General features: G+C 36.4%; 1 protein-coding gene and 1 long non-coding RNA gene across 3 annotated transcripts; both read left to right on the top strand.

Moving 5' to 3' along the window:
* Positions 1-622: 622 nt before the first annotated feature.
* LOC107990665 (uncharacterized) lies at positions 623-2,165 on the top strand. Of its 2 annotated transcripts, XR_001762359.2 has the most exons (5): positions 623-839; positions 946-1,030; positions 1,117-1,216; positions 1,467-1,516; positions 1,883-2,165. It is a non-coding gene; the product is annotated as an uncharacterized LOC107990665 (long non-coding RNA). The 2 variants fall into 2 exon arrangements; XR_007819095.1 differs by lacking the exon at positions 946-1,030.
* An 18,411-nt stretch (positions 2,166-20,576) lies between these two features.
* Positions 20,577-23,964, top strand: LOC103487466 (uncharacterized). The gene is made up of 4 exons (XM_008445798.3): positions 20,577-21,598; positions 22,931-23,095; positions 23,195-23,246; positions 23,342-23,964. Exons 1-4 carry the CDS (start codon positions 21,342-21,344, stop codon positions 23,429-23,431), a joined length of 564 nt encoding a protein of 187 aa, XP_008444020.1. The 5' UTR covers positions 20,577-21,341; the 3' UTR covers positions 23,432-23,964.
* The last annotated feature ends 246 nt before the right edge of the window (positions 23,965-24,210 follow it).

The following is a 24,210-nucleotide window of genomic DNA, read 5'->3' as shown; positions in this document are numbered from 1 at the left end:
AACTTGAGTTGCCAATAGAACTTGCTCGAATACGTAATGTTTTTCATGTATCCATGTTAAGGAAATATATACCAGACCCATCACATGTGTTGCGAGAGCCACCAGTTAAATTGAAAAAAGATTTAAGTTATGATGAAGAACCAGTTCAGATTCTCGACAGAAAGGAACAAGTTTTGAGAAACAAGATGATTCCGCTCATCAAGGTTTTGTTGAGACATCACGGAGTTGAGGAGGCAACTTGGGAATCGAAAGAATAAATGAAGAAGTGATACCCAATACTTTTTAGTTAAGGACATCTAAATTTCGAGGACGAAATTTTCTAAGGGGAAGGTAAGTTGTAAATCCGATATTTTCTTGGTCTATTTTATTTTATTTTATTTTATTTTATTGTGAAATGAATAAAAGAAAAATCAAAATTAAGTGTATATATATATATATATATATATATATATATATATATATATATATATATATATATATATATATATATACACATATTATATATATATTTAATGGTTTTTATTAAGTAAAATAAACATAAAAGAAAATAAAGGATAAAAAGGAAGAAACAAGAAGAAGAAAAATTCCATTTTTCTTTTCTTCTTCTCTTTCCCTCCACTACCAAATTTCCCTCATCCATTTCCACCTCTTTCTTCACCATTTCTGCACCAAATTTCATAGGGACTTCAAAGGGAAGAAGGCTGGGAAAGAAAGAAGAAGAAGTTCAACAAGTGTTTGTCGAAGAAGACAAGGATTTTTGCAAGATCAACTTCTCTATAGTTCACTAAGCACATCTCTGGTTTTTTATTGATTCCGAGCTACACAAATAGAATCAAGAGGTAAGGTTTAAATTTACTGAAAGCTAATTCATTTTCTAATAAATTTTATGAAGAACGTTTGAGTAAATTCTAATGTTCATTAGGTGAATTTTGACAAAAAAAACAGGGCAGATTATTTTCACGCGAAATCAGAAGATCCCTGAGTTTTTTAGTATTTCATAGTGTACTGGTGGAGTTAGGATCTCTATTTGGTATGGTTGGAAAGCATATTCAATTTTCTACAACTTTTATGAATAAATTATGAAACAAAATCGACTAAAAGTAAGTTAAATTGTAGGGACAAGTTAAAGGGGTCGTGGTGTACATAATTGTGGAGTGGTTCTATTTCGAGGGATATCTAAGATTATACACAGGGAATCAGAATTTCATGTCTTCCGGTAAGTTTTAGAAAACCTCAAAAGGAAGATTTTGACATAAATAAATCTCATTTAGGATAATTATTGGAAGAGTTATGTTCATTTGAATGTTATGTTGCGGATCTAAAAAATTCTGAGAAATGTGTGGAATATGGTTTATTGTTTTTAAAGATAGACTTCTTTAGTATTATCCTCAGTGAGCCATGTCAAGCATAACATTTGAAGATCATAATATTTAGGTTTCTAATACTCGGTTTTGGTTGTTTGACAGGTCAAGAGGAAATAGGTCAGATTTACACATCGGCAAACTAGTCTTAGACTGTGAGTGACCAAAACCAGTTTTGAAAATATTTTTTTTCCTCCTAATTATTAATTATGATTAACTGATCTACACGTTTATTTACAAAGCTTTGAAAATCATTTAAATTCCATGATTATTTTCAAGTATCAGTTTCAAGACTAGATTTCTGAATGAAAATTTATGCTAGCACGTAATCATCAAATGTCTGGAAAGTATTTGAACCACTGTGTTTCAAACAAAGCATGAGTTACCAAGTTTTGTTTTAAGAACTATCGTTTTTCACGAACAATCTAAGTAAGCTTGAGCTTTACGAAAGATTAAGATATAGGCATGTTTTAATGTTTTCGAGCGATTTTTCTGATGTTTCCATTATCTACATGACTTAGGTGTTGAGCCCGAGGCTATATGGTACCGTGTGCACACAGGTTAGATTCCGTTGTTGACGATGAGTGTACTCCATAATAACGATGTTGTTGTGAGTGCTGGAAGGGTCCCACTACCACAAAGACGATGGGAGTGTTGGGCAGGCCTCACTACATCGTAGAGCTTGTAAACGTTTGTTGTACTGGGTGTGCCCTACACAACGTAGATTTGTCATGTTAGTTAAAATATTTTAATATACTTGATATGCCTTGCTAGATTTCAATGATGTATATACTGAGTATTTAAGGAAGCTATACTTACTATTATATGTATATGTTTACGACTTTTATAAACAGATTTATATGTGTAAGCTTTCACGTGCCCTTACCTTTATATTTTCTAGTTTTAAACTGAGTCACTCACTGAACTTTATAGCTTACCCTTCCAAAATGTTTTACCCACTTTCCAGGTAGAGGTCGAGTTCTCGGTGCCTGATAGACTGCCTTAGTCTAGTGAAGTTTCAATATCGATTGCTAGTACGTGGTTAGAGTTGTGCATAAAGTCTGTTGTGTTATGATGTATATATCTTTGTATGATATAGATACTCCACCAGTTTGTGTAAGCTTTAGGAGTTGTGGTTGTATAAACCTTCGTTGGTTATGTTTTAGTTAAGGTGTCTCAAGGTTTATTCGTGAAATCAGTTATTTTTGGGCTACACTTCATGTATGTATATAATTAGTCTGGGATCCGTTGTGTTATGTTGCATGTACAATAAATTATATACTAGATTAAAAAGTTGACCATGTTAAAGATTTCAGCAGAGTCGGCAGATACAGGTAGAGAAAAGCGTTGTCAGTCGGCTTCACGTCGTCTTCTGGTCTAAGCTAGCAGGTAGTCTAGGAGGGGGTATGACAGTTTGTCGACCTATCATTTGTGTAAATGTCTAACAGACCATGTTGAGAATGTAGACTAAAGTCTTTGGAGTTTAAATCCCTAAGCTGGAAATGCTTATGATAAAGACAAAATAAAGAAACTGTTGACATACCACTTTTGACCCCTAGGAAAAAAAATAAGTCCTGGGCATTTTCGTTGGCCTTTTTTTGGGACGAACACCAAGTGTTCCTCCACTTGGCCCATTTTCTTTGCTGGAAATGCATTTCAAATTGTTTTTTCATGCTCGACAGACTTTCACCACTTTTTGGAAACATTGTTCATCATTTCAACTATTTTCGGACGCACCTAAATTCTCCCTCCAACGACCACGTTTCCTGACCTCTAATTTGTGTAAATGTCTAACGGATCATGTCAGGAATGTAGACTAAAGTCCTTGAAGTTTAAATCCTTAGGCTCGATATGCTTATGACGAAGACAAAACAAAGAAATTGTTAACGGACCACTTTTGACTGCAAAAAAAAAACTGAGTCTTGGGCATTGTCTTTGGCCTTTTTTTTCGGACGAACACCAGGAGTTTATCCCCTTGGCCCATTTTTTTTTCTAGAAATGCTTTTGCAATAGTTTTTTCATGCTCGACAGACTTTCGCCACTTTTTGGAAGCATCGTCCATCTTTTCGACCATTTTCGGATGCACCTAAATCCTCCCTCCAACGACCGCGTTTCCCGACCTATAATTTCTTTAAATGTCTAACAGATCATGTTAGGAATGTAGACTAAAGTCCTTGGAGTTTAAATTCTTAGGCTCGATATGCTTATAACGAAGACAAAACAAAGAAACCATTGATGGACCAGTTTTGACCCCAAGAAAAAAATTGAGTCCTGGGCATTGTCTTTGGCCTTCTTTTGGGATGAACACAAGAAGTTCATCTACTTGGCCCATTTTCTTTGTTGTAAATGAATTTCCAATAATTTTTTCATGCTCGACAGACTTTCACCACTTTTTGGAAACATCGTCCATCTTTTCGACCGTTTTCAGATGCACCTAAATCCTCCCTCCATCGACCGTGTTTCCTGACCTATAATTTGTGTAAATGTCTTACGGATCATGTCAGGAATGTAGACTAAAGTCTTTGGAGTTCAAATTCGTAGGCTCGATATGCTTATGACGAAGACAAAAAAAAGAAACCGATGACTGACTACTTTTAACCACAAGAAACAAAACTGAGTCCTGGGCATTATCGTTGGTTTGTCTTCGAACGAACACTAAGAGTTAATCCCCTTGGCCCATTTTCTTTGCTGGAAATGCATTTCCAATAGTTTTTTCATGCTTGACAAACTTTCGCCACTTTTTGGAAACATCATCCATCTTTCCGACCATTATCGGATGCACCTAAATCCTCCCTCCAACAACCGCGTTTTCCAACCTATAATTTGTGTAAATATCTAACGAATCATGTCGGGAATGTAGACTAAAGTCCTTCGAGTTTAAATCCTTAGGCTCGAAATGCTTATGACGAAGACAAAAAAAAAAAGAAACCGTTGACGGACCATTTTTGACCCCAAGAAAAAAAAACTGAGTCCTGGGCATTGTCGTTGCCCTTTTTTTCGGATGAACACCAAGATTTCATCCACTTGGCCCATTTTCTTTGTTGGAAATTCATTTCCAATAGTTTTTTCATGCTCGACAGACTTTCGCCACTTTTTGGAAACATCGTCCATCTTTTCGACCGTTTTCAGATGCACCAAAATACTCCCTCCAACGACCGCGTTTCCCGACCAATAATTTGTGTAAATGCCTAACGGATCATATTGGAAATGTAGATTAAAGTCCTTGGAGTTTAAATTCTTAGGCTCGATATGCTTATGACGAAGACAAAACAAAAAAAACCGTTGACGGACCACTTTTGACACCAAAGAAAAAACTGAGTCCCGTGAATTGTTGTTGGTGTTTTTTTCTGACAAACACTAGGAGTTCATCCACTTGGCCCATTTTCTTTTCTCGACATGCATCTCCAATAGTTTTTTCATGCTCGACAGACTTTCACCAGTTTTTGGAAACATCGTCCATCTTTTCGACCCTTTTCGGATGTACCAAAATCCTCCCTCCAACGATTGCGTTTCCCGACCTATAATTTGTGTAAATGTCTAACGGATCATGTCGGAAATGTAGATTAAAGTCCTTGGAGTTTAAATTCTTAGGCTCAATATGCTTATGATGAAGACAAATAAAAGAAACCGCTAACGGACCACTTTTGACCGCAAAAAAAAAAACTGAGTCCTGGGCATTATAGTTGGCCTTTTTTGGGACGAACACCAGGATTTCATCCACTTGGCCTATTTTCTTTGCTGGATATGCATTTCAATTAGTTATTCATGCTCGAAAGACTTTCCACTTTTTGGAAACCACCTCCATCTTTTCGACCGTTTTCGGATGCACCTAAATCCACCCTCCATCGACCGTGTTTCCCGACCTATAATTTGTGGAAATATCAAACAGATCATGTGGGAAATGTGGACTAAAGTCCTTGGAGTTTAAATCCTTAAGCACGAAATGCTTATAACGAAGATAAAACAAAGAAACAATTGAGAGACCACTTTTAACTCCAAGAAAAAACTGAGTTTTGGGCATTGTCGTTGGCCTCTTTTTGGGACAAGCACCAGGAGTTTATCCAATTGGCCCATTTTCTTTGCTGTAAATGCATTTCCAATAGTTTTTTCATGCTCGACAGACTTTCGCCACTTTTTGGAAACATTGTCCATCTTTTCAACTGTTTTTGGATCCACCTAAATCCTCCCTCCAACGACCGTGTTTTCCGACCTATAATTTATTTAAATGTCTATTGGACCATGTCGGAAATGTAGACTAGAGTCCTTGGAGTTTAAATCCCTAAGGTGGAAATGCCTATGATGAAGACAAAACAAAGAAACCATTCAAGGATAACTTTTTACCCCAAGAAAAAACTGAGTCCTTAGCGTTGTCGTTTGCATTTTTATGGGACAAACACCAGGAGTTTATCCACTTGGCCCATTTTCTTTGCTGGAAATGCATTTTCAATAGTTTTTTCATCCTCGACAGACTTTCGACACTTTTTGGAAACATCGTCCATCTTTTCGATCGTTTTCAGATGGTTAGTGGGTTATGTGTTGTTGGCTTATGTGTGTGCATGCTTATGCAACCTTGCATGTGAATTCTAAATAAAATGGGCTATTGGGGCCTTAAGAAAAAGGCTTAGCATTTTTTCTAAAAAAAATTGGGATGCCCTTTTTCTGTTTGGTTTTATTAAAAATCAAAAATTAAATCTCAACCCTTTTTTCCATCTTATTTCTCTCTCCCGGTTTTCTTCCTCTAACGGGTCCCACAACCCGATTCTGAGTCCGGAGGATAGTAGGTCAACCCTATTGGTGGTTCAAGCTTCAATCGGAGCTTCGAACGTAAGTTTTTCTTAAAAACCCTATATTTAATCTTATTTCGGTTTAGGGTTTTTTTGTTAATTAGTTTCAATTAGGATAAAATTTCGGTCTTTCTTCTGCCCTGCTCGTTTAATCTCTATTATGTGGTATCAGAGCATGCATGTTTTTTACTCAATTGGATATGGTGGGTGTTACAATTTATTTGATAAATATTGAACTAAAATGGTAGTTTTTGGCTTTGGCCCTAAATTAAATGTCTTATTATTTTAATTAAATGTAATTAGCGTTGTTTATGGCTTATTTAATTTTGCAAAGGGTCTATAAATTTATTAGACTTATTAGAGTGGAAATTAGGTTGTAATTGCATCAACCCGGAGAAAGAAAAGCTAAAAAAATTGAAGAAAAGAAAATGACAGACCCAGAAATTTCTTTCAGACCCGAAGACCCACACGTGACCCGGTTTCTTCAGCGCGTGCCACATGTCCCTAAAAATCGACCAGCCTGCATGCGTGCACTCCGACCCGCGTTCAGCCCTCCTCGCGCGAAGACCACTGTCTCGGCCCAGTTTTGCGAATGTCAGGCCCAAGCTCATAGTCCTCGTCCGCTTTTCACGTACTCATGCCCCGACCCATTGTCATTGTCCTTTTTTGGGACGAACACCAGGAGTTCATCCACTTGGCCCATTTTCTTTACTAGAAATGCATTTCCAATAGTTTTTTCATGCTCGACAGACTTTCGCCACTTTTTGGAAACATCGTCCATCTATTTAACCATTTTTGAAAGCACCTAAATCCTCCCTCCAACGACCTCGTTTCCAAACCTATAATTTATGTAAATGTCTAACGGACCATGTCGGGAATGTAGACTAAAGTGCTTGGAGTTTAAATATCTAAGCTGGAAATGCTTATGTCCAAGACAAAACAAAGAAATCGTTCACGGACCACTTTTGACCCCAAGAAAAAAACTCAGTCCTGGGCATTGTCGTTGGCCTTTTTCTGGGACGAACATCAAGAGTTCATCACTTGGCCCATTTTCTTTGCTAGAAATGCATTTCGAATAGTTTTTTCATGCTCGACAAACTTTCTCCACTTTTTGGAAACATCTTCCATCTTTTCGATCGTTTTCGGATGCACCTAAATCCTCCCTCCAACAACCGTATTTTCCGCCCTATAATTTGTGTAAATGTCTAACAGACCATGTAGAAAGTGTAGACTAAAGTCCTTCGAGTTTAAATCCCTAAGCTGAAAATGCTTATGACAAAGACAAAACAAAGAAACCGTTAACGGATCACTTTTGACCCCAAGAAAAAACTGAGTCCTCGGCATTGTCATTGGCCATTTTTTGGGACGAACACCAAGTGTTCCTCCACTTGACCCATCTTCTTTGCTGGAAATTCATTTCCAATAGTTTTTTCATGCTCGACAGACTTTTGCCACTTTATGGAAACATCGCCCATCTTCTCAACCGTTTTCAGATGCACCTAAATCCTCCCTCCAACGACCACATTTCCTGACCTATAATATGTGTAAATGTCTAATTGACCATGGTGGGAATATAGACTAAAGTCCTTGGAGTTTAATTCCCTAAGCTAGAAATGCTTATGACGAAAACAAAACAAAGAAACCGTTGACGGACCACTTTTGACGCCTAGAAAAAAACTAAGTCCTGGGCAATTTCACTGGGTTTTTTGGGGACGAACACCAAGAATTAATGCACTTGGCCCATTTTCTTTGCTGGAAATGAAACTTCAATGCTTTATTCATGCTCGACAAACTTTCGCCACTTTTTGGAAACATCGTCCATCTTTTCGACCATTTTCGGATGTACCTAAATCCTCCCTCCAACAACCACGTTTCCCAACCTATAATTTGTGTAAATATCTAACAGACCATGTCAGAAATATAGACTAAAGTCCTTGGAGTTTAAATCCCTAAGCGGGAAATGCTAATGACGAAGACAAAACAAAGAAACCGTTGACGAACCACTTTTGACGCGTAGAAAAAAACTGAGTCCAAGGCATTGTCATTGGCCTTTTTTGGGACGAACACCAGGAGTTCATCCACTTGGTCCATTTTCTTTGCTGGAAATGCATTTTCAATTTTTTTTTCATGCTCGACAGACTTTCACCACTCTTTGGAAACATCGTCCATCTTTTCGATCGTTTTCGGATTCACCTAAATACTCCCTCCAACGACCGCGTTTCCCGACCTATAATTTATGTAAATGCCTAAGGGACCATGTCGGAAATGTAGACTAAAGTTCTTTGAGTTGAAATCCCTAAGCTTGAAATGCTTATGACAATGTCAAAACAAAGAAATCGTTGACAGACCACTTTTGACCCCAAGAGGTGAAAGTCAAAAATTAGCGAAAGTCTGTCGAGCATGAAAAGCAATTGGAAATTCATTTCCAGCAAAGAAAATTGACCAAGTGGATGAACTCCTGATGTTGGTCCCAAAAAGAGGCCAACGACAATGCCCATGACTTAGTTTTTTTCTAATGGTCAAAATTGCTCCGTCAACGTTTTCTTTGTTTTTTCTTCGTCATAAGCATTTAAAGCTTAGAGATTTAAACTCCAAAGTTTTTAATCTACATTCTCAGCATGGTCTGTTAGACATTTAAATAAATTATAGATCGAGAAATGCGCTAGTTGAAGGGAGGATTAAGGTGCATCCGAAAACGGTCAAAAAGATGGACGATGATTCCAAAAAGTGGCGCAAGTCTGTCGAGCATGAAAAACGATTGGAAACACAATTCCAGCAAAGAAAATGGGTCAACTGGATGAACTCCTGATGTTCATTTGAAAAAAAAAAGGCCAATAACAATACCCAGGACTCAGATTTTTTCTAGAGGTCAAAAGTGGTCCGTCAACGGTTTTTTTTGTTCTATCTTTGACATAAGCATTTTTAGCTTAGGGATTTAAATTCCAAAGACTTTAATCTACATTCCCGACGTGATCCATTAGACATTGACATAAACTATAGGACGGGAAATGCACTCGTTGGAGAGAGGATTAAGGTGCATCCTAAAATGGTCGAAAAGATGGACGATGTTCCCAAAGAGTGGCGAAAGTCTTTCGAGCATGAAAAAACAATTGGAAATGCATTTCCAATAAAGAAAATTGTCCAAGTGGATGAAGTCCTTGCATTCATCCCAAAAAAGGCCCAACGACAATGCCTAGGACTTAGTTTTTTTCTTGAGGTTAAAAGTGCTCCGTCAACGGTTTCTTTATTTTGTCTTCATCATAACCATTTCAAGCTTAGGGATTTAAAGTCCAAAGACTTTAGTCTACATTCTCGACATGGTCAGTTAGACATATACATAAATTATAGGTCGGGAAACGCACTCCTTGGAGGGAGGATTAAGGTGCATCCGAAAACGATCGAAAAGATGGACGATGTTTCCAAAAAGTGGCACGAGTCTGTCGAGCATGAAAAAACAATTGGAAATGCATTTCCAGCAAAGAAAATTGGCCAAGTGGATGAACTCCTGGTGTTCGTCCCAAATAAAGGCCAACGACAATGCCCAAGACTCAGTTTTTTCTAAGGGTCAAAAGTTCTCCATCAATGGTTTCTTTGTTTTGTTTTCGTCATAAGCATTTCAAGCTTAGGGATTTGTACTCCAAAGACTTTAGTCTACATTCTCGGTATGGTCTGTTAGACATTTACATAAATTATAGGTCGAAAAATGCACTTGTTGGAGGGAGGATTAAGGTGCATCCGAAAACGATCAAAATGATGGACGATGTTTCTAAAAGGTGGTGAAAGTCTGTGGAGCATGAAAAAAACAATTGGAAATGCATTTCCAGCAAAGAAAATGCATTAGCGCATTATCTCAATCCTATTCAAATTACCTTAACCTAGTTAATTGTTCAGCTTCAAATTGATTAGGAGTCAACACTGAAGCCACGGGGATTACCTAACCATGAATTGAACTTATCAATAAGTTTTATGGACAAGAACGGGAAAAAGAAAATATAAACAGCAGACGCTTAAATAATTGTTAGCTTCCAACACACGGGGATACAGAATTACATTTTTAATGGTTCACATACTAAAGTACTCGAACATTGAAAAGTTCAATAAACGATGCTAATTAATGAAAAATCCAAGTCAAGTCAAGATTAAATGAATGAGCTATGAAGCACCTTCAAGGGCCATTGTGAGCTAGATTTCCCACCTTCTCTCGATATACAGATACTAGTTCTAATAATGATCGTAAGTTTTAATAATGCAGAAGAAGAAGAAGAAGCAACGATGAAGAGGGGAGAGGGAAGTGAAAAATGATCATAAGTGAAGACAAACAAATTATGTAGGAGATTTGGTAGAAATGGGATGAATTACTAGATCTATTTTTTAGTACTAAAAAGAGTGATGAAGAGTAATCATAATATTGAAGATTTCTCAATCCATTAATACCTTTCAATCATCAGCTCAAAAATGAGAAGAACTTAAAGAGATTTGAGAAAGAAAAAAAACTTAGGAAACATTTTCAGCTTCATTGCCTAACCTCGAATCATTAGGCTATCGTGCACTGATGAAGAGATGAGATGAGATGAAGAAATCGTCGTCGTCGTCAATTGAACGCTGATGAAAAAGACTAACCTAGAAGCGAGCGTCGATGAGGAAAGACTAACCTCGAATTATTAACCTAGAAGCGGCGTCGTTGTCAATTGAACGGAACTCATGAGAGACCAGTCGATGAAGAGATGAGATGAGATGAAGAAATCAACTGAATAATGTGAGAGTTGAAGAAGTCGATTGAACTGTGGGGGCGGCTATCGCACAGAGAAAAGAAAATTGATGTGACGAAAAGAAAAATGTTTTGGGCTCAACGCGCGCGAAGGGTTTTATTAATTAATTAATATTTTTAATTTTATTTTTTTCGTTTCAATAGCTCAATTGAAAATGGGCTATCTCGAAGAACTATTAAAAGTCCAATATGTTTTAGTGGCTCGAAATTGGATTGATGCTATGAATGAAGAGAACCAATCCTTAATGATCAACAAGACAAGGCTACTTGTATCTTTAACCAAGGGTGCTAAAGTTATATCATGTAAATAGATCTACAAAATTAAAGAAAGTGTCCCAGGTACCCAATCTTCAAGATTTAAGGCTAGATTTGTAGTCAAAAGCTTTACACAAAGAGAAAGAATAGACTACATTGAGATTTTCTCCCCTGTAGTAAAATAAACCTCAATTCAAATGCTTTTTCTTTTTCATTGTAGTTTAATATGACATGGAACTAGATCAATGTGATGTAAAAACAATATTCCTACATGGAAACCTTGAAGAAGTTATCTATATGAAATGGGAAAGAAAGGTTGGTATGTCTACTTAAAAAGTTCATCTATAGAGTTAAGGAATCCCAAAGATGTTAGTACAAGTTTAATATCTCTATGACAAGGATTGTTTTCACTAGAAGTTCCTATGACTGTTGTGTTTACATAAAATCAAGATCTTATTCATCCATGTTTTCTTTCTTTTATATGTTGATGACATGCTTTTGAAAGGGAAAAATAAGTCGACTTAAAAGGGGTTAAAGCTTCTCTAAATAAAAGGATTTAATATGAAGGATCTATGAGAGTCTAAGAGGATTTTAGGAATTGAGATCAATTGAGTAAGGAACAAAGGGTCCCTAACTATCAGTCAAAGCAATTATTGCAGCAAAATTCTGAAAAAGTCTAACATGACAGATGCCTAACCAGTCTCAATATTGTAAACCCTAAACTTATTCTTCCTTTGAAATTTCTAAGTTGGAAAGAAAGCCAAGTTTAGTAAGAGTTGTTGTTGTAGTGGTTTCATTCTTACGTTGCTTTGTTAAAGAAGAGTTAAAAAGAAGATTTTGCCTAACTGTTGAGGATTTGAAGGGTAGACGGCCAAGTGAAGGGAAAAAAGGAAAATTAGGTTGATTTTTGGCTAAGTGTTGAAGGCTAGGATTTTTGACATGTCAGGCGACCAAAGGGGTGTCAAAATAACCTTCAAAGTCATGTCCTAAGCAGCTAAGACACACCAAGGCGAGAAGGCCATGGTGGTCAACTTTCTAGGCATTACCGCAAGACAAGTAAGGAGTCGTGCAAGATGGACCATGCGACGAGGGCAAGGCATTCTAGGTGGCGTTGCTTATAAAGGGTTCTTTAGAGCCAAGTTAAAGTGTTATGCAAGCAAGGTGACCCAGGCATTCAAGGAAGTCAGTAAAGTGAGAAACAAGTATCTAAAGCATGCATAGACTTAGAAAATGATAAGCATGAGGTGTCACTCTTAGTCATTTGCAAATATCACTATAAATAGGTCAGTTTGAAACGAAAAGTTCTCTTAAAATAACCATGCGTTTTCTCTCAAATTTGTCTCAAAAGAACCCTAAAGGGGTCTAGTTTAAGAGATAGGGTTGCTAGACAAAAAGTGTGGAAATTTATGTTCTAAAACTCGTAGTTTGTAGTTTAAATTATATTATATTCAATAAAGTGATTATTGAGGACTTAATAGTGAAAATTGAATGTTATAATCTTGAGTCCAATAAACTAAAGTTACAAGGCTATCTAGTATAGATTTGAATATTATGTAGAGACATCATATATCAAGTTCGAGTATATAGCCCAAATGGTTTATAGTGTATGAATAAGGTTGGACGCCTTATTCTGGGGGCACTACTAATTAGTACACTAAAGCTTAAAGTGCTTCTAACTGAGATGACTGAAAACCAAAGATATAGGCTCCTTTTATAGCCTATGACTTTCCTGAGTCTTTCCGGTATAGGACTAGCAGATAATTTTCTTAAATATTTTTAATATAGAACAAATTCATGACTTTCCTCAACGTTTTTATTTTGGACAACTCCACTTTTAATATTTTTCCAAAAAAACACAACACATGCTCCAACCAATTAAAAATATGTTGTCGATTTTAATTAGTGTGTAATTAAATAATCTTTCTTAATAAGGTAATAACATCACATTTGCTTAGTTGGAGGTGATTTGGATATTTATAAATTCATAATTATTTAATTTTTCATCGGTTTTGTCATTTTCACAAAAAAAAAATTGTTTTAATTTTTTAATTTTCTAAATGAAAAGTTAAAATTTGATACTCCTCTACTCAACCTAAAATTAATTAGATGTTCGTCAGAGAAGTTTTTTTAAACCCTATACCATCAATTTGTCTCTAAATAAATAGAAGAAAAGGTGGATGGTTTGGCTTAAACGTTAGGTCAATTCAAAATTTACAAAGTTGAAAGCACTAAGCCTATATTTATGTGATTCGCAATGAAATTTCGTATAATTATAATGAAATTTCATTGATAGATATTATAATAAACCACGCAATTGTAAATGTAAATGAATGACATTTGCTTGTGTTTACCCAAAACTACAGATTTTGTCAATTTTACTGTTACTGAACCTAAACCATAACGTTAACCGTAAATGTGCCGATTCATAACTTTTTCTCTAAATAAGTGTAACAACAATGATAATCATAATGAAAACTCAAACCATAACGGTAACGATAATTATATGGCGTTATTTTTTGATGCAGTCGATTTGACCAGCTTTTGCTGGTCAATAGTATTGCAACTTTTATTTATGGATTTGAATATGAACCTCATGTGTCAATAAAGATGCAGAATGCAAATAAACAATAACAAACATAATGTATGATTCACTATTTAAACTATCATCTATTCATTCATTTTTGTTAGATTTGGATAACATGGTCTATTTTTCAAAATATATTATAACAGTAAGAACAAACATCCCTTAAAACCTAATTGAAAAACTCATGTGGTGGCTTGTGCATTGATGATGTTTGCATAACATTGACTCAACTCAATATAATCTTAAAAGTTAAAACAATTCGTCAAAGTTAAATTACATTACAATCATTCGCTCTCTAGAGGGAAAAACATAAAACTTTTTATACAATAAATTGGAACCTCCAACTTCTAGAAGAGTACAGGTTAAATATCATTGAATTTTATGTATATGATCATAGAAGAATTCATATATGAAGTGGTCCTAGTGTTACTAATTATAATAATATTTTTCTTTTGTCAAATAAACATCTTTATTTCTACAATTTGAGAAATTTGTTATTTATGGGGACAAATTCCTCTTCTTCTTTTTTTTCTCTCTCTCTTTGGCCTATATATATGTCTAAAATGTCACTTTGTTTATCAACTTGCGTGTTTTGGAATTTATAAATCCAAAGTGACCAATTGGAAAGGTAGGTTATAAACAACCAATTATATCCTAGCCATTAAAATTTGTCACACGAAAACATGATTAATATGTTATTTGTCAATATTCTTTAATGCAAACAAATATTTTTAGTGTTGGAGATTGAACCTCTTGGTTTGAGACGAAAAGGTCATATAAATAATACTAAGTTAAACTCATTTTTAACAATTTAATATAAAATCAATATATGCATACATACATAAGAGATGTTTTCAAATATAGTACTAAAATAAACAAAATATTTATAAATATCACATAATTTTATTGTTTATCGGTGACATAGATAATATGTTTCATGTATTATTTAAATATATTTTTGTCGTCATCATTTAAAATAATTTTAGTGTATAACGTGTCTTATGTGACAATATAAATTATATTTACTAGATTAGTTATATGATAAGACTATTTTCTTTTTTTCTTTGAAAGAGGAATTTTATTAAAGATTCATTGACACTATATAACATAAGAAGTCATCTAGTGTTTAGGGTTCATGAAAGACATTTAGAAAATAGGATAATTTATAAAACATTCCAAAATACATCTTGTTTAGACTCACTCAAATCGAAGAACATTTAATTGAATACCAAATTTATCATACATTTAAAAACAAGTATTGTTGGTTCAAATTAATGCCCTCTTGTTCGAATTTAGTTCGAAAAATATTAACTAACACACGTATAATGGTTCCCTAATTAGTATATTAATTTAAACCTTTTTATTTAAATTATATGCATGTACACTCCTTCAAATATCATGTAAATAAAATGGAAGATTTGAATGTATTAATGTATATTTGTAATTAAGAAGATTGAAAATATTATATTATCTTATTTTATTTTGTATTATTTGTTACCTTTTTCTTCCATAGAACCTTGTATTTATACTCTCTTTTTCCTTGATGTAAATACACAAGACAATATTGATCCAAATAAAATCACATGGTATCATAGCCTTTTTAAACTAGGTTACTGTTCAAATCGCCGCCGCCGCAACCCATCTGACGCCCACGTTCGCCGTCGCCGACACCCGTCCTTCGCCCGGTCCTCTGTGTGCCTTCCAGATCTCCGAAGCCGCACCAGTTTGTGTGCGTGCAAGCCGGTCTCCGTGAAACCCCGACGAACCCGAAAGCCGAAACGTCAGTTTGTGTGCGTGCAAGCCGGTCTCCGTGAAACCCAGACGAACCCGAAAGTCGAAACGTCATCTCCGCCAGATCCGACGCCCGCGTTTGCTGCCGTCGACATTCGACGCCCGCGTCTTCTATGTGCCTTCTAGATCTCCGAAGCCGCGCCAGTTTGTGCGCGTGCGAGCCGGTCTCCGTGAAACCCAAACTAACCCGAATACCGAAAACGTCGTCTCCTCCAGATTCGACGTCGTCTCCTCACAGTCCCGACCTGAAACCACGAACTCGACGTTGTCTCTTCACAGATCCGCGCTTTTCCTTCTGACCCAAAGTCGACCCGAAACCATCTTGCCGATCCAAAACCATCTCACCGACCCGAAATTAAAATTAAAAAAAAATCAGCTCCATCTCCGTGAAACCCGACTCGTTTGAACCCGACCCGAATTCCCCTGATTGGATTTTGCCTGAAACTTGACCCGAAATTGCCCCATCTTTATTTAATTATTTATTTTCAATCGCTGACTTATTTTATTCTATTTTTTTGTGAGTAAATGGAGAAAAGTGAAATTGCTCGTCCAATTAGCACAATTCTTGATGGCTCTAATTATATTACATGGGCAAATCAAATGAAAAGCTTCTTAATTGGTCGAAAATTATGGCGCATTGTCACGGGAGATATTACCAAACTAACCAAACAAGACAAGGAAGATGATAGCAAATTTATAGAACGCCTTGAAGAATGGGACAGCAAAAATCATCAGATTATTACCTGGCTTAGTAACACGTCAATTCCTGTTATCCACACACAATTTGATGCTTTTGAAAACGCTAAGGAGTTATGGAATTTTTTGTCCACACGATTCAAGTCCGTTGGATTAACGCATTACTATCAGTTACACAATAGCCTTGTTAATCTTAATCAAGACGCTGGTCAATCAGTTAATGAGTATCTAGTCGTGCTTCAACCTATCTGGACTCAACTTGATCAAGCTACAATCAGTAAAGATCATCTTCGTCTTATTAAAGTCCTTATGGGACTACGTCCAGAATATGAATCTGTTAGAGCTGCCTTATTACACCGCAGCCCCCTGCCCTCATTGGATGCTGCTATCCAAGAAATATTATTTGAAGAAAGACGTCTTGGCATCAATCTCTCCAAACATTCTGATGATGTTCTTGCCAGCACTTATTCACCACCTGGAGCATCAAGCACTTTTTGTGAAAATTGTAAGCTCACTGGTCATAAGTTTATTAATTGTCCTAAAATAGAATGCAGGTACTGCCATAAGCCAGGTCACATCCTAGATAATTGTCCCATAAAACCACCTCGACCTCGAAACTATTCTACAAAAGCAAAGAACTTTACTAAACCCAGTATCTCCTCTGCTGCTGCTGTTGCTCCGGATAATTCCACCTTCGCACTGACAATGCCTTGGAGTATAAAGACTCCACTCTTCTATCTTTTCTCTCCCAACAGAGCACTTTTGTTCAGCGCTTCTGCCCTCACACTTCTCAACAAAATGGACGTGCTGAGCGCAAACATCGCCACATTCTTGACTCAGTTCGTGCCCTTCTTCTTTCTGCCTCATGTCCTCAGAAATTTTGGGGTGAAGCAGCTCTTACATCCGTCTATACTATCAATCGTCTCCCTTCCTCCGTCCTTCAAAACATCTCTCCATTCGAAAGACTATATGGTACTCCTCCTAACTATTCCAACCTTAAAGTCTTTGGTTGTGCTTGTTTTGTTCTCCTGCATCCTCATGAACACACTAAACTTGAACCCCGTGCCCGCCTCTGCTGTTTTCTTGGCTATGGCACAGAACATAAAGGTTTTCGTTGTTGGGATCCCCTTTCTAATAGACTTCGTATATCTTGCCATGTCATTTTTTGGGAGCACACTATGTTCTCTCGTTTATCCTCCTTCCACGCCTCCTTCTCTAGTCCTCCATCTTTCTTCACTGACACATCTATTGATCTTTTTCCTCTCTCTAAGTCCACTCCTGATAGTGAGCTTAATCACTATGTTCTCTCGTTTATCCTCCTTCCACGCCTCCTTCTCTAGTCCTCCATCTTTCTTCACTGACACATCTATTGATCTTTTTCCTCTCTCTGAGTCCACTCCTGATAATGAGCTTGATCAATCTGTACCTACTTCTGCAACCTCGGACCAGTCGTCCATCTCTGATGGGAATCCTGACCCTCCTCCAGACACCCCTCCTCGTCGTTCTACTCGGGTAAGGAAATCTCCTATTCATCTCCAAGATTATCGCTGTTTTTCTACTATTGTTTCCCTTATTGAACCTACCTCTTATCAAGAGGCTAGTACTGACCCTTTATGGCAGAAAGCGATGAATGATGAATTACAGGCTCTTGAAAGGACGCACGCTTGGGACTATGTTAATTTACCTCCTGGTAAAAGACCCATTGGCTGCAAGTGGATCTACAAAATCAAGACTCACTCTGATGGTACTATTGAGCGTTATAAGGCTCGTCTTGTAGCAAAAGGGTATTCCAAAGAATATGGTATTGACTATGAAGAAACATTTGCTCATGTGGCTCGGATGACGTCTGTACGTAGTTTACTGGTTGTTGTTGCTGCCAAGCAGTGGCCTCTTCTTCAAATGGATGTCAAAAATGCTTTCCTCAATGGGACTCTTTTTGAAGAAGTCTATATGAAGCCACCCCCTGGTACTTCTTCTCCTCCTCACAAGGTGTGCCTCTTGCGTCGCGCACTCTATGGTCTCAAACAGGCTCCACGAGCTTGGTTTGCCACGTTTAGCTCTACCATCACTCAACTTGGCTTTACTTCCAGTCCTCATGATACTGCACTCTTTACTCGTCACACACCCCAGGGTATTGTTCTTCTTCTTCTCTATGTTGATGACATGATTATCACTGGTAATGATCCATAGACCATATTCGATCTCCAACACTACCTTGGTCAACATTTTTAAATGAAAGACCTTAGGTCTCTCGGCGCTCGGACGGGTATCTATTGTCCCAAGCTAAATATGCCTCTGATCTCTTAACTCGCTCAGGAATTACTGACTCTAACACAGCTTCAACGTCGTTAAATCCCAATGTTCATTTGACTCCTTATGATGTGTTCCTCTTGAAGATGTCAGTCTGTATCGGCAACTCGCTGGCAGTCTCATCTATCTAACAGTGACTCGCCCAGACATTGCATATGCTGTTCACATTGTTAGCCAATTTATGGCTGCTCCTCGAACCATCCACTTTACTGTCGTACTACGTATCCTTCGCTATGTCAAGGAAACTTTGGGACATGGACTTCAGTTTTCTTCTCAATCCTCTCTTGTATTATCTGGCTATTCTGATGCAGATTGGGCTGGGGATCCCACTGATCGGCGTTCTACAACCGGTTACTGCTTCTACTTAGGCGATTCTCTCATTTCTCGGCGTAGTAAGAAACAAAGTGTTGTCTCTCGTTCTAGTACTGAATCAGAATATCGTGCTCTTGTTGATGCTACTGCTGAACTTCTATGGCTTCGTTGGCTTCTTGCTGATATGGGTGTTCCTCAGCAGGGTCCCACTCTCCTTCATTGTGACAATCGTAGTGCCATCCAAATTGCCCACAATGACGTTTTCCATGAGCGTACAAAGCACATAGAAAATGATTGTCACTTCATCCGTCATCATCTCTTGAGCCACACACTTCTTTTGCAATCTGTCTCCACCACTGAGCAACCAGTCGATATCTTCACCAAAGCCTTACCATCTACTCGCTTCAATCAGATACGTACCAAACTCAAGTTGACAGCTACTCTACCACCTTGAGTTTGAGGGAGGGTATTAATGTATATTTTGTAATTAAGAAGATTGAAGATATTATATTATCTTATTTTATTTTGTATTATTTGTTACCTTTTTCTTCCATAGAACCTTGTATTTATACTCTCTTTTTCCTTGATGTAAATACACAAGACAATATTGATCCAAATAAAATCACATAATGGATATATAAATAATTTTCAAATAACATCTTAATTGTGAATCTAAATTGATCTGCACATTTCATTAAGAGTTTTAATCGATAAAATTACACACCATGGTTATTCATATATCCATTGTGAGTTTTTCACACCATGGTTATTCACACCAAGATTAATAACATCTTAATTGTGAGTCTTTCACACCATGGTTATTCAAATAGAAAATGACTGAGGGTATAAGTTGATATACTTAAATAAAACTATTGTTTCACGGTTTAAATTGATATAACCCCAAAGTTTAATTTAAGGACAGAAATTGATATCTTTCCTCTTTAAAAAACTACTAATTGCTTAAGCCCATAGATGAGTGTGACCTTAAAAAGATTAAAATTACTATTGTGATGTTTAAAACCACATTCAATCATCTAAAATCAATCTAATGTTTAATTTTACACTTATAGGGTAGTTTTTGTTCTATTAAAATCGGTGTTGAATGATTAAATATTTTTGAATTGATTTTAAAAATGACAAAAGTAATTTATTCCAAATAATTAATACTTACATGCAACTATAATTGCACTTTATCTTCCTATATCTTTCTGATTGTAATAAAAGGAAAAAGAAAAAAGAATACATACATACATATATATATATGTATGTATATATATATAGATTTTTAATTACCACGTAACAACTTGACACATAATCTAGACGATCCTTAGATATTTTTCGAGGTGTAATACGGCATAAATATTAAGAAAATTGATTGCATTATCCATAAAGCAATCCAATCCATATGCAAGCAAATGTTTATATTGTTGGCATCCATCCAAACTATTGTTGTTTCCAAATTTATAAGGAAAAAATAAAAGCACTTTGGACCTTAATCCACTCTATTATAAGAATAGTATATATTTTTCTTAATTTTTAAATCCCCATATTCCATTCCATTAATAAAGTTTTGACAAAAACGTTTCCATTTAGAATTGAATATAATATAATTTGCAAACTAGAGGCCAATTAGCATTTAGGCAATGTGATTTTATTCCTTATTGTTGACTTTTATTGTTGGTAAGTCCTCAATTACGGAAACAATTAAAGTTGGCAATTTCCCATTAGAATTTAGAACGGCAAAAAGAGAGAGAAAGAGAAAGAAATCGTAGTGTGCAAAAAGGAAAGGCATTTTAGAAGAATTATCTCGCACGATTCAAAACCCATATTCTTTAGTTTCTTCCTTTCACGCAACGAATAACCCCTTCACTCATCATCCCCATCAAAATCCTAACATTTTGTTTGACAGATCTCCATCATCGTCATCACCCCAAGAAGAAGAAGAAGAATAAGAAGAAAGCAAGCTCGCAGTAAATTGGGAATATTTTGTATTACCCTTTCTTGGTTTCTTGTATTGCACAGGCTGCTCGGTTTTTTCTTCATTCAATACTAGAAATTACAAAACGAAGGAAATTGCATTGTGGGTATTGAAGCTTTAAGTTTAATCGTGGGTTATAGAGAATTTTGAAGCCTTTGTTTTTGTAGAGGGGTTGGAAAACAAAGAACCCCAGGTGGGGTTTGTAGCAAATATTCATTTCGAGGATCTTTGATTCTTTTCAGGGAGATTTACTCGATTGGAATTGGTACTTTTTCCATAGTCTTGTGTCAATCGATTCCTGAGTTCTTTGATTTGAAGTGACAGTTCTTCGGCTTTCAATTTTGGTACATTTGAATCTCGGAGGTCATAGGTAGAGTTAATCCGAGTGGTAATGGTGTAAAGTTATGTGGAGGATTGGAATTTGATCGATTTCGAGTTGGAAAAGCTGTTTTTTTTTTCCTTTTCTCTATGTCTTTTGCTTAGCTTTAATTTGTGTATCACTATGTCTGGGGGAACACCCGTGGCGGGTGGTTATATGAGGCAGAGGCATAGCCAGGGGTATGCTTCTAGTGGTGATGATATTGAGGATGATGCATGTTCGAGATTTCAAACTATGTCGTTTCATACTCCAAAGAGTCGGACGTGGATTGAAGTTGTAGAGAATGTCCTTTGGCTTGCTTCTGCTGCTTTCATTGTATACTATGGCGATAAGCATTCCAATATGATATATCTCTTGTGGCATGATGGCCGAATAAGAAGGTGAGCACTCAACCGTATGCACACTTCTGATTGCTGTTTCATCATTCCACTTAACTATTTCAATAATTTGTCAATGCACTATATCTAATTACTTACATTGCGGGATTGATTGTTGGTTATTTCGTTTACTTCTCAACTGTAACGTTGGTTTTCGATTACACAAAACCCTCTCCCCATGATTTCATAAACATGCACCGGGGAAGAGATGGCTTGGATTGCAAAATGTGAGATTTGTATGGTATAAGTTGATCACTTGACCAATTTGAAATAACATATTGAGAGTTGTTGACTGGACATGCCATAAGCTTAGCATACTTCCAAAACGGAATATAATATGATCTGAGTATAGGGAATCATATTTGGCATCAGGATAAGATTTTAGTTGTCTTGATTCATGTATTCTTGTTCCAAAGGTAGGTGAATGGGTGGTGCCAGATTTTTTTTCTCTAATTATTTATAGTGCTGGAGTGGTTCTAAGCTACGCATTAAATCTCTGGATGCTGTTTAGTGAGGATGCTTTTTGAGGCGTGTGCCTCAAAATCAAGAATTTTGGTTGCTTGCTAATTTTACGCATATTTTTATAAGGTTTTTATAGAAAATCTTCTTATCAATCTTTGGCATATTCATTATCAACGTTCTCAGAATAGTGCATGTTGCTTGATAGGCTCTTGTACAGAACATCTTAATCAGATTGCATTTACTCGGAGTTCTCTGTGTTTAAAGAAAAAAGAGAAAGAAGACACATTAAATAGCTACTATTTAAGACTGGTAATGCCTTCTAGATTGCATCTTTCTCTAGTATTTTTCCTAGAAATCGAGTGATGGTTCATATTGAGACTGCTTTGGTTGATTACAATCCTTAAATTTGGTTTGTAGAGCTTTTTTCAAGTTCTGGTGTGCCAATGTTTTTTACCAGAGACCAATTCTGGTCGCTCTATGTTTGAAGATGTTTTTCTTCACCTCTTTTTTCCAAACAAGGTGAATTTCATTGCCATTTGTGATTCTCGGTAGTTCATAGAATATCTAACTAGAAAGGAATCTGAGGATTTTAAGATGTCAGGGGGGTCTTGAGAGCTTGGAGTTTGGCTTCTAATGCCATTTGCTTGGGCTGTCAGGTCTTGTTTTTTGTTGCAATATTCTTTTATTGATTCTCAATAGTTGGGGTTCCTTCTTATAATGTTTGAATGCCTTCTCCTTGCTTGGGCCTATGTTGTTTATTTGACCCTTTTTTGTAATCTTTCATTATTATTACTGAAATTGGTTTCTTTTCATTAAAGAACATCAGTATTCTTGGATTCACTTACATCACTTGAATCTGATTCTCTTGAGCAGACTTCCATTATACCTCGGAATGGTGGGGATTGGTTTAAACATTGTCATCTTCATTTACACCAGTATGTCAGCCTGGAGCATTAGAAGGTTTGATGAAAAATGGGAATTAGCAAGCTTATCGGTTTTACCAATTGTAACACTTCTTGGGCTAATCTCATTTTGCTTGTAAGATAACCCCCCAACATTTTATGATATTGCAGTCAATTAACACTCATCATTCCTTTCTTCTCTAATATGTAAACTCTTCATTTTTTTCATTTATAGGTTGTCATTTGCTCTTTGGCCAATATGGGGTTTCCTGACTATTCCTCTTCTGGTACTTATCACATGCTTTTGGTTTTGGCATTTATCTATTACTAGACTTACAATATGGCATACAATGACTACTACTCCTATTTGGTGTTGCTGCAGTTCACTATGTTCATGGCATGCATGGTTGTATTTCCCAATATTATGATCGGGAAATTTAGGCCTCAGAGTGATTTTCTCCGTACAGATTAATGACCTTGATCAAATTGATGCATAGATGAAAAGATTGATTTTAAACCACAGATTGTTTGGACTGGCTTGAGATAAAAAGAGAAGGTTCTGATTTGGATTGCATAATTCATCCCTATCATAACTCTCCACAAGCCAATTGCCTTCTCCTTAATCGATTCAAATTCAGACATTGCCAGAATTCTGGCATTCGCTATTTTGGTATGACCACAACCGGAGCACTATTCTTATATCGTTACATCTTCCATTAGCGAAGTACAATTACTTTGTCATGTAGTTTAGCTGCCACATTTTTTTTCCATTGGAAAGTAGGCGTGTGGCGTGCCTTATTATTCTTGTAGGCGATTCATTTTATTTTAGCATCTTCTTTTGTGTTTTGTGCTTGTAAGCTAACATAACTTCACTGGCATTCTTAGCACAAGGAAAGGGAAAAAGTCTCATTAGACAATATGAAGTGGCTGAGTTTGGTAGGACTGTAAAGTTTTGGGAAAATTACTGTTTCAGTGAAGTTAGTTGAATGAATGATCTTTCGAGCATATTTTTTGCTACTTTTTTTTCTTTTTTTTTTTTTTTTTTTTTTTTTTTTTTTGCTTCTGCTATTGCTGATATTCATTTTGGGAGTCATTTGTTCTTTGTTACTCAGAAAACTGAATAAAGATCTTCTTAGTCGTTTTTGGTATTGGCAAAACTTCCATATCCAGCCGTTTCAAAGCATGTCTTTTCCCTTGATTGACATCCATTACTTTTTTGATCTGTATGGGTCACCAAATTTGATCAAATGA

Source organism: Cucumis melo, chromosome 2 (genome assembly GCF_025177605.1).
Source record: "Cucumis melo cultivar AY chromosome 2, USDA_Cmelo_AY_1.0, whole genome shotgun sequence".
NCBI lineage: Eukaryota > Viridiplantae > Streptophyta > Magnoliopsida > Cucurbitales > Cucurbitaceae > Cucumis > Cucumis melo.
Note: the sequence above shows the minus strand (reverse complement) of the source record. Positions and strands in the feature narration are given on the sequence as shown.

What these genes read in the sequence shown, in the direction of transcription:
- LOC103487466 (XM_008445798.3), top strand. Translation starts at nt 21,342, where the DNA reads ATGTCTGGGGGAACACCCGTGGCGGGTGGTTATATGAGGCAGAGGCAT. An exon ending in GGGCTAATCTCATTTTGCTT is followed by an intron (nt 23,096 to 23,194) that starts GTAAGATAACCC and finishes TTTCATTTATAG; the next exon opens with GTTGTCATTTGCTCTTTGGC. An exon ending in TCCTGACTATTCCTCTTCTG is followed by an intron (nt 23,247 to 23,341) that starts GTACTTATCACA and finishes GTGTTGCTGCAG; the next exon opens with TTCACTATGTTCATGGCATG.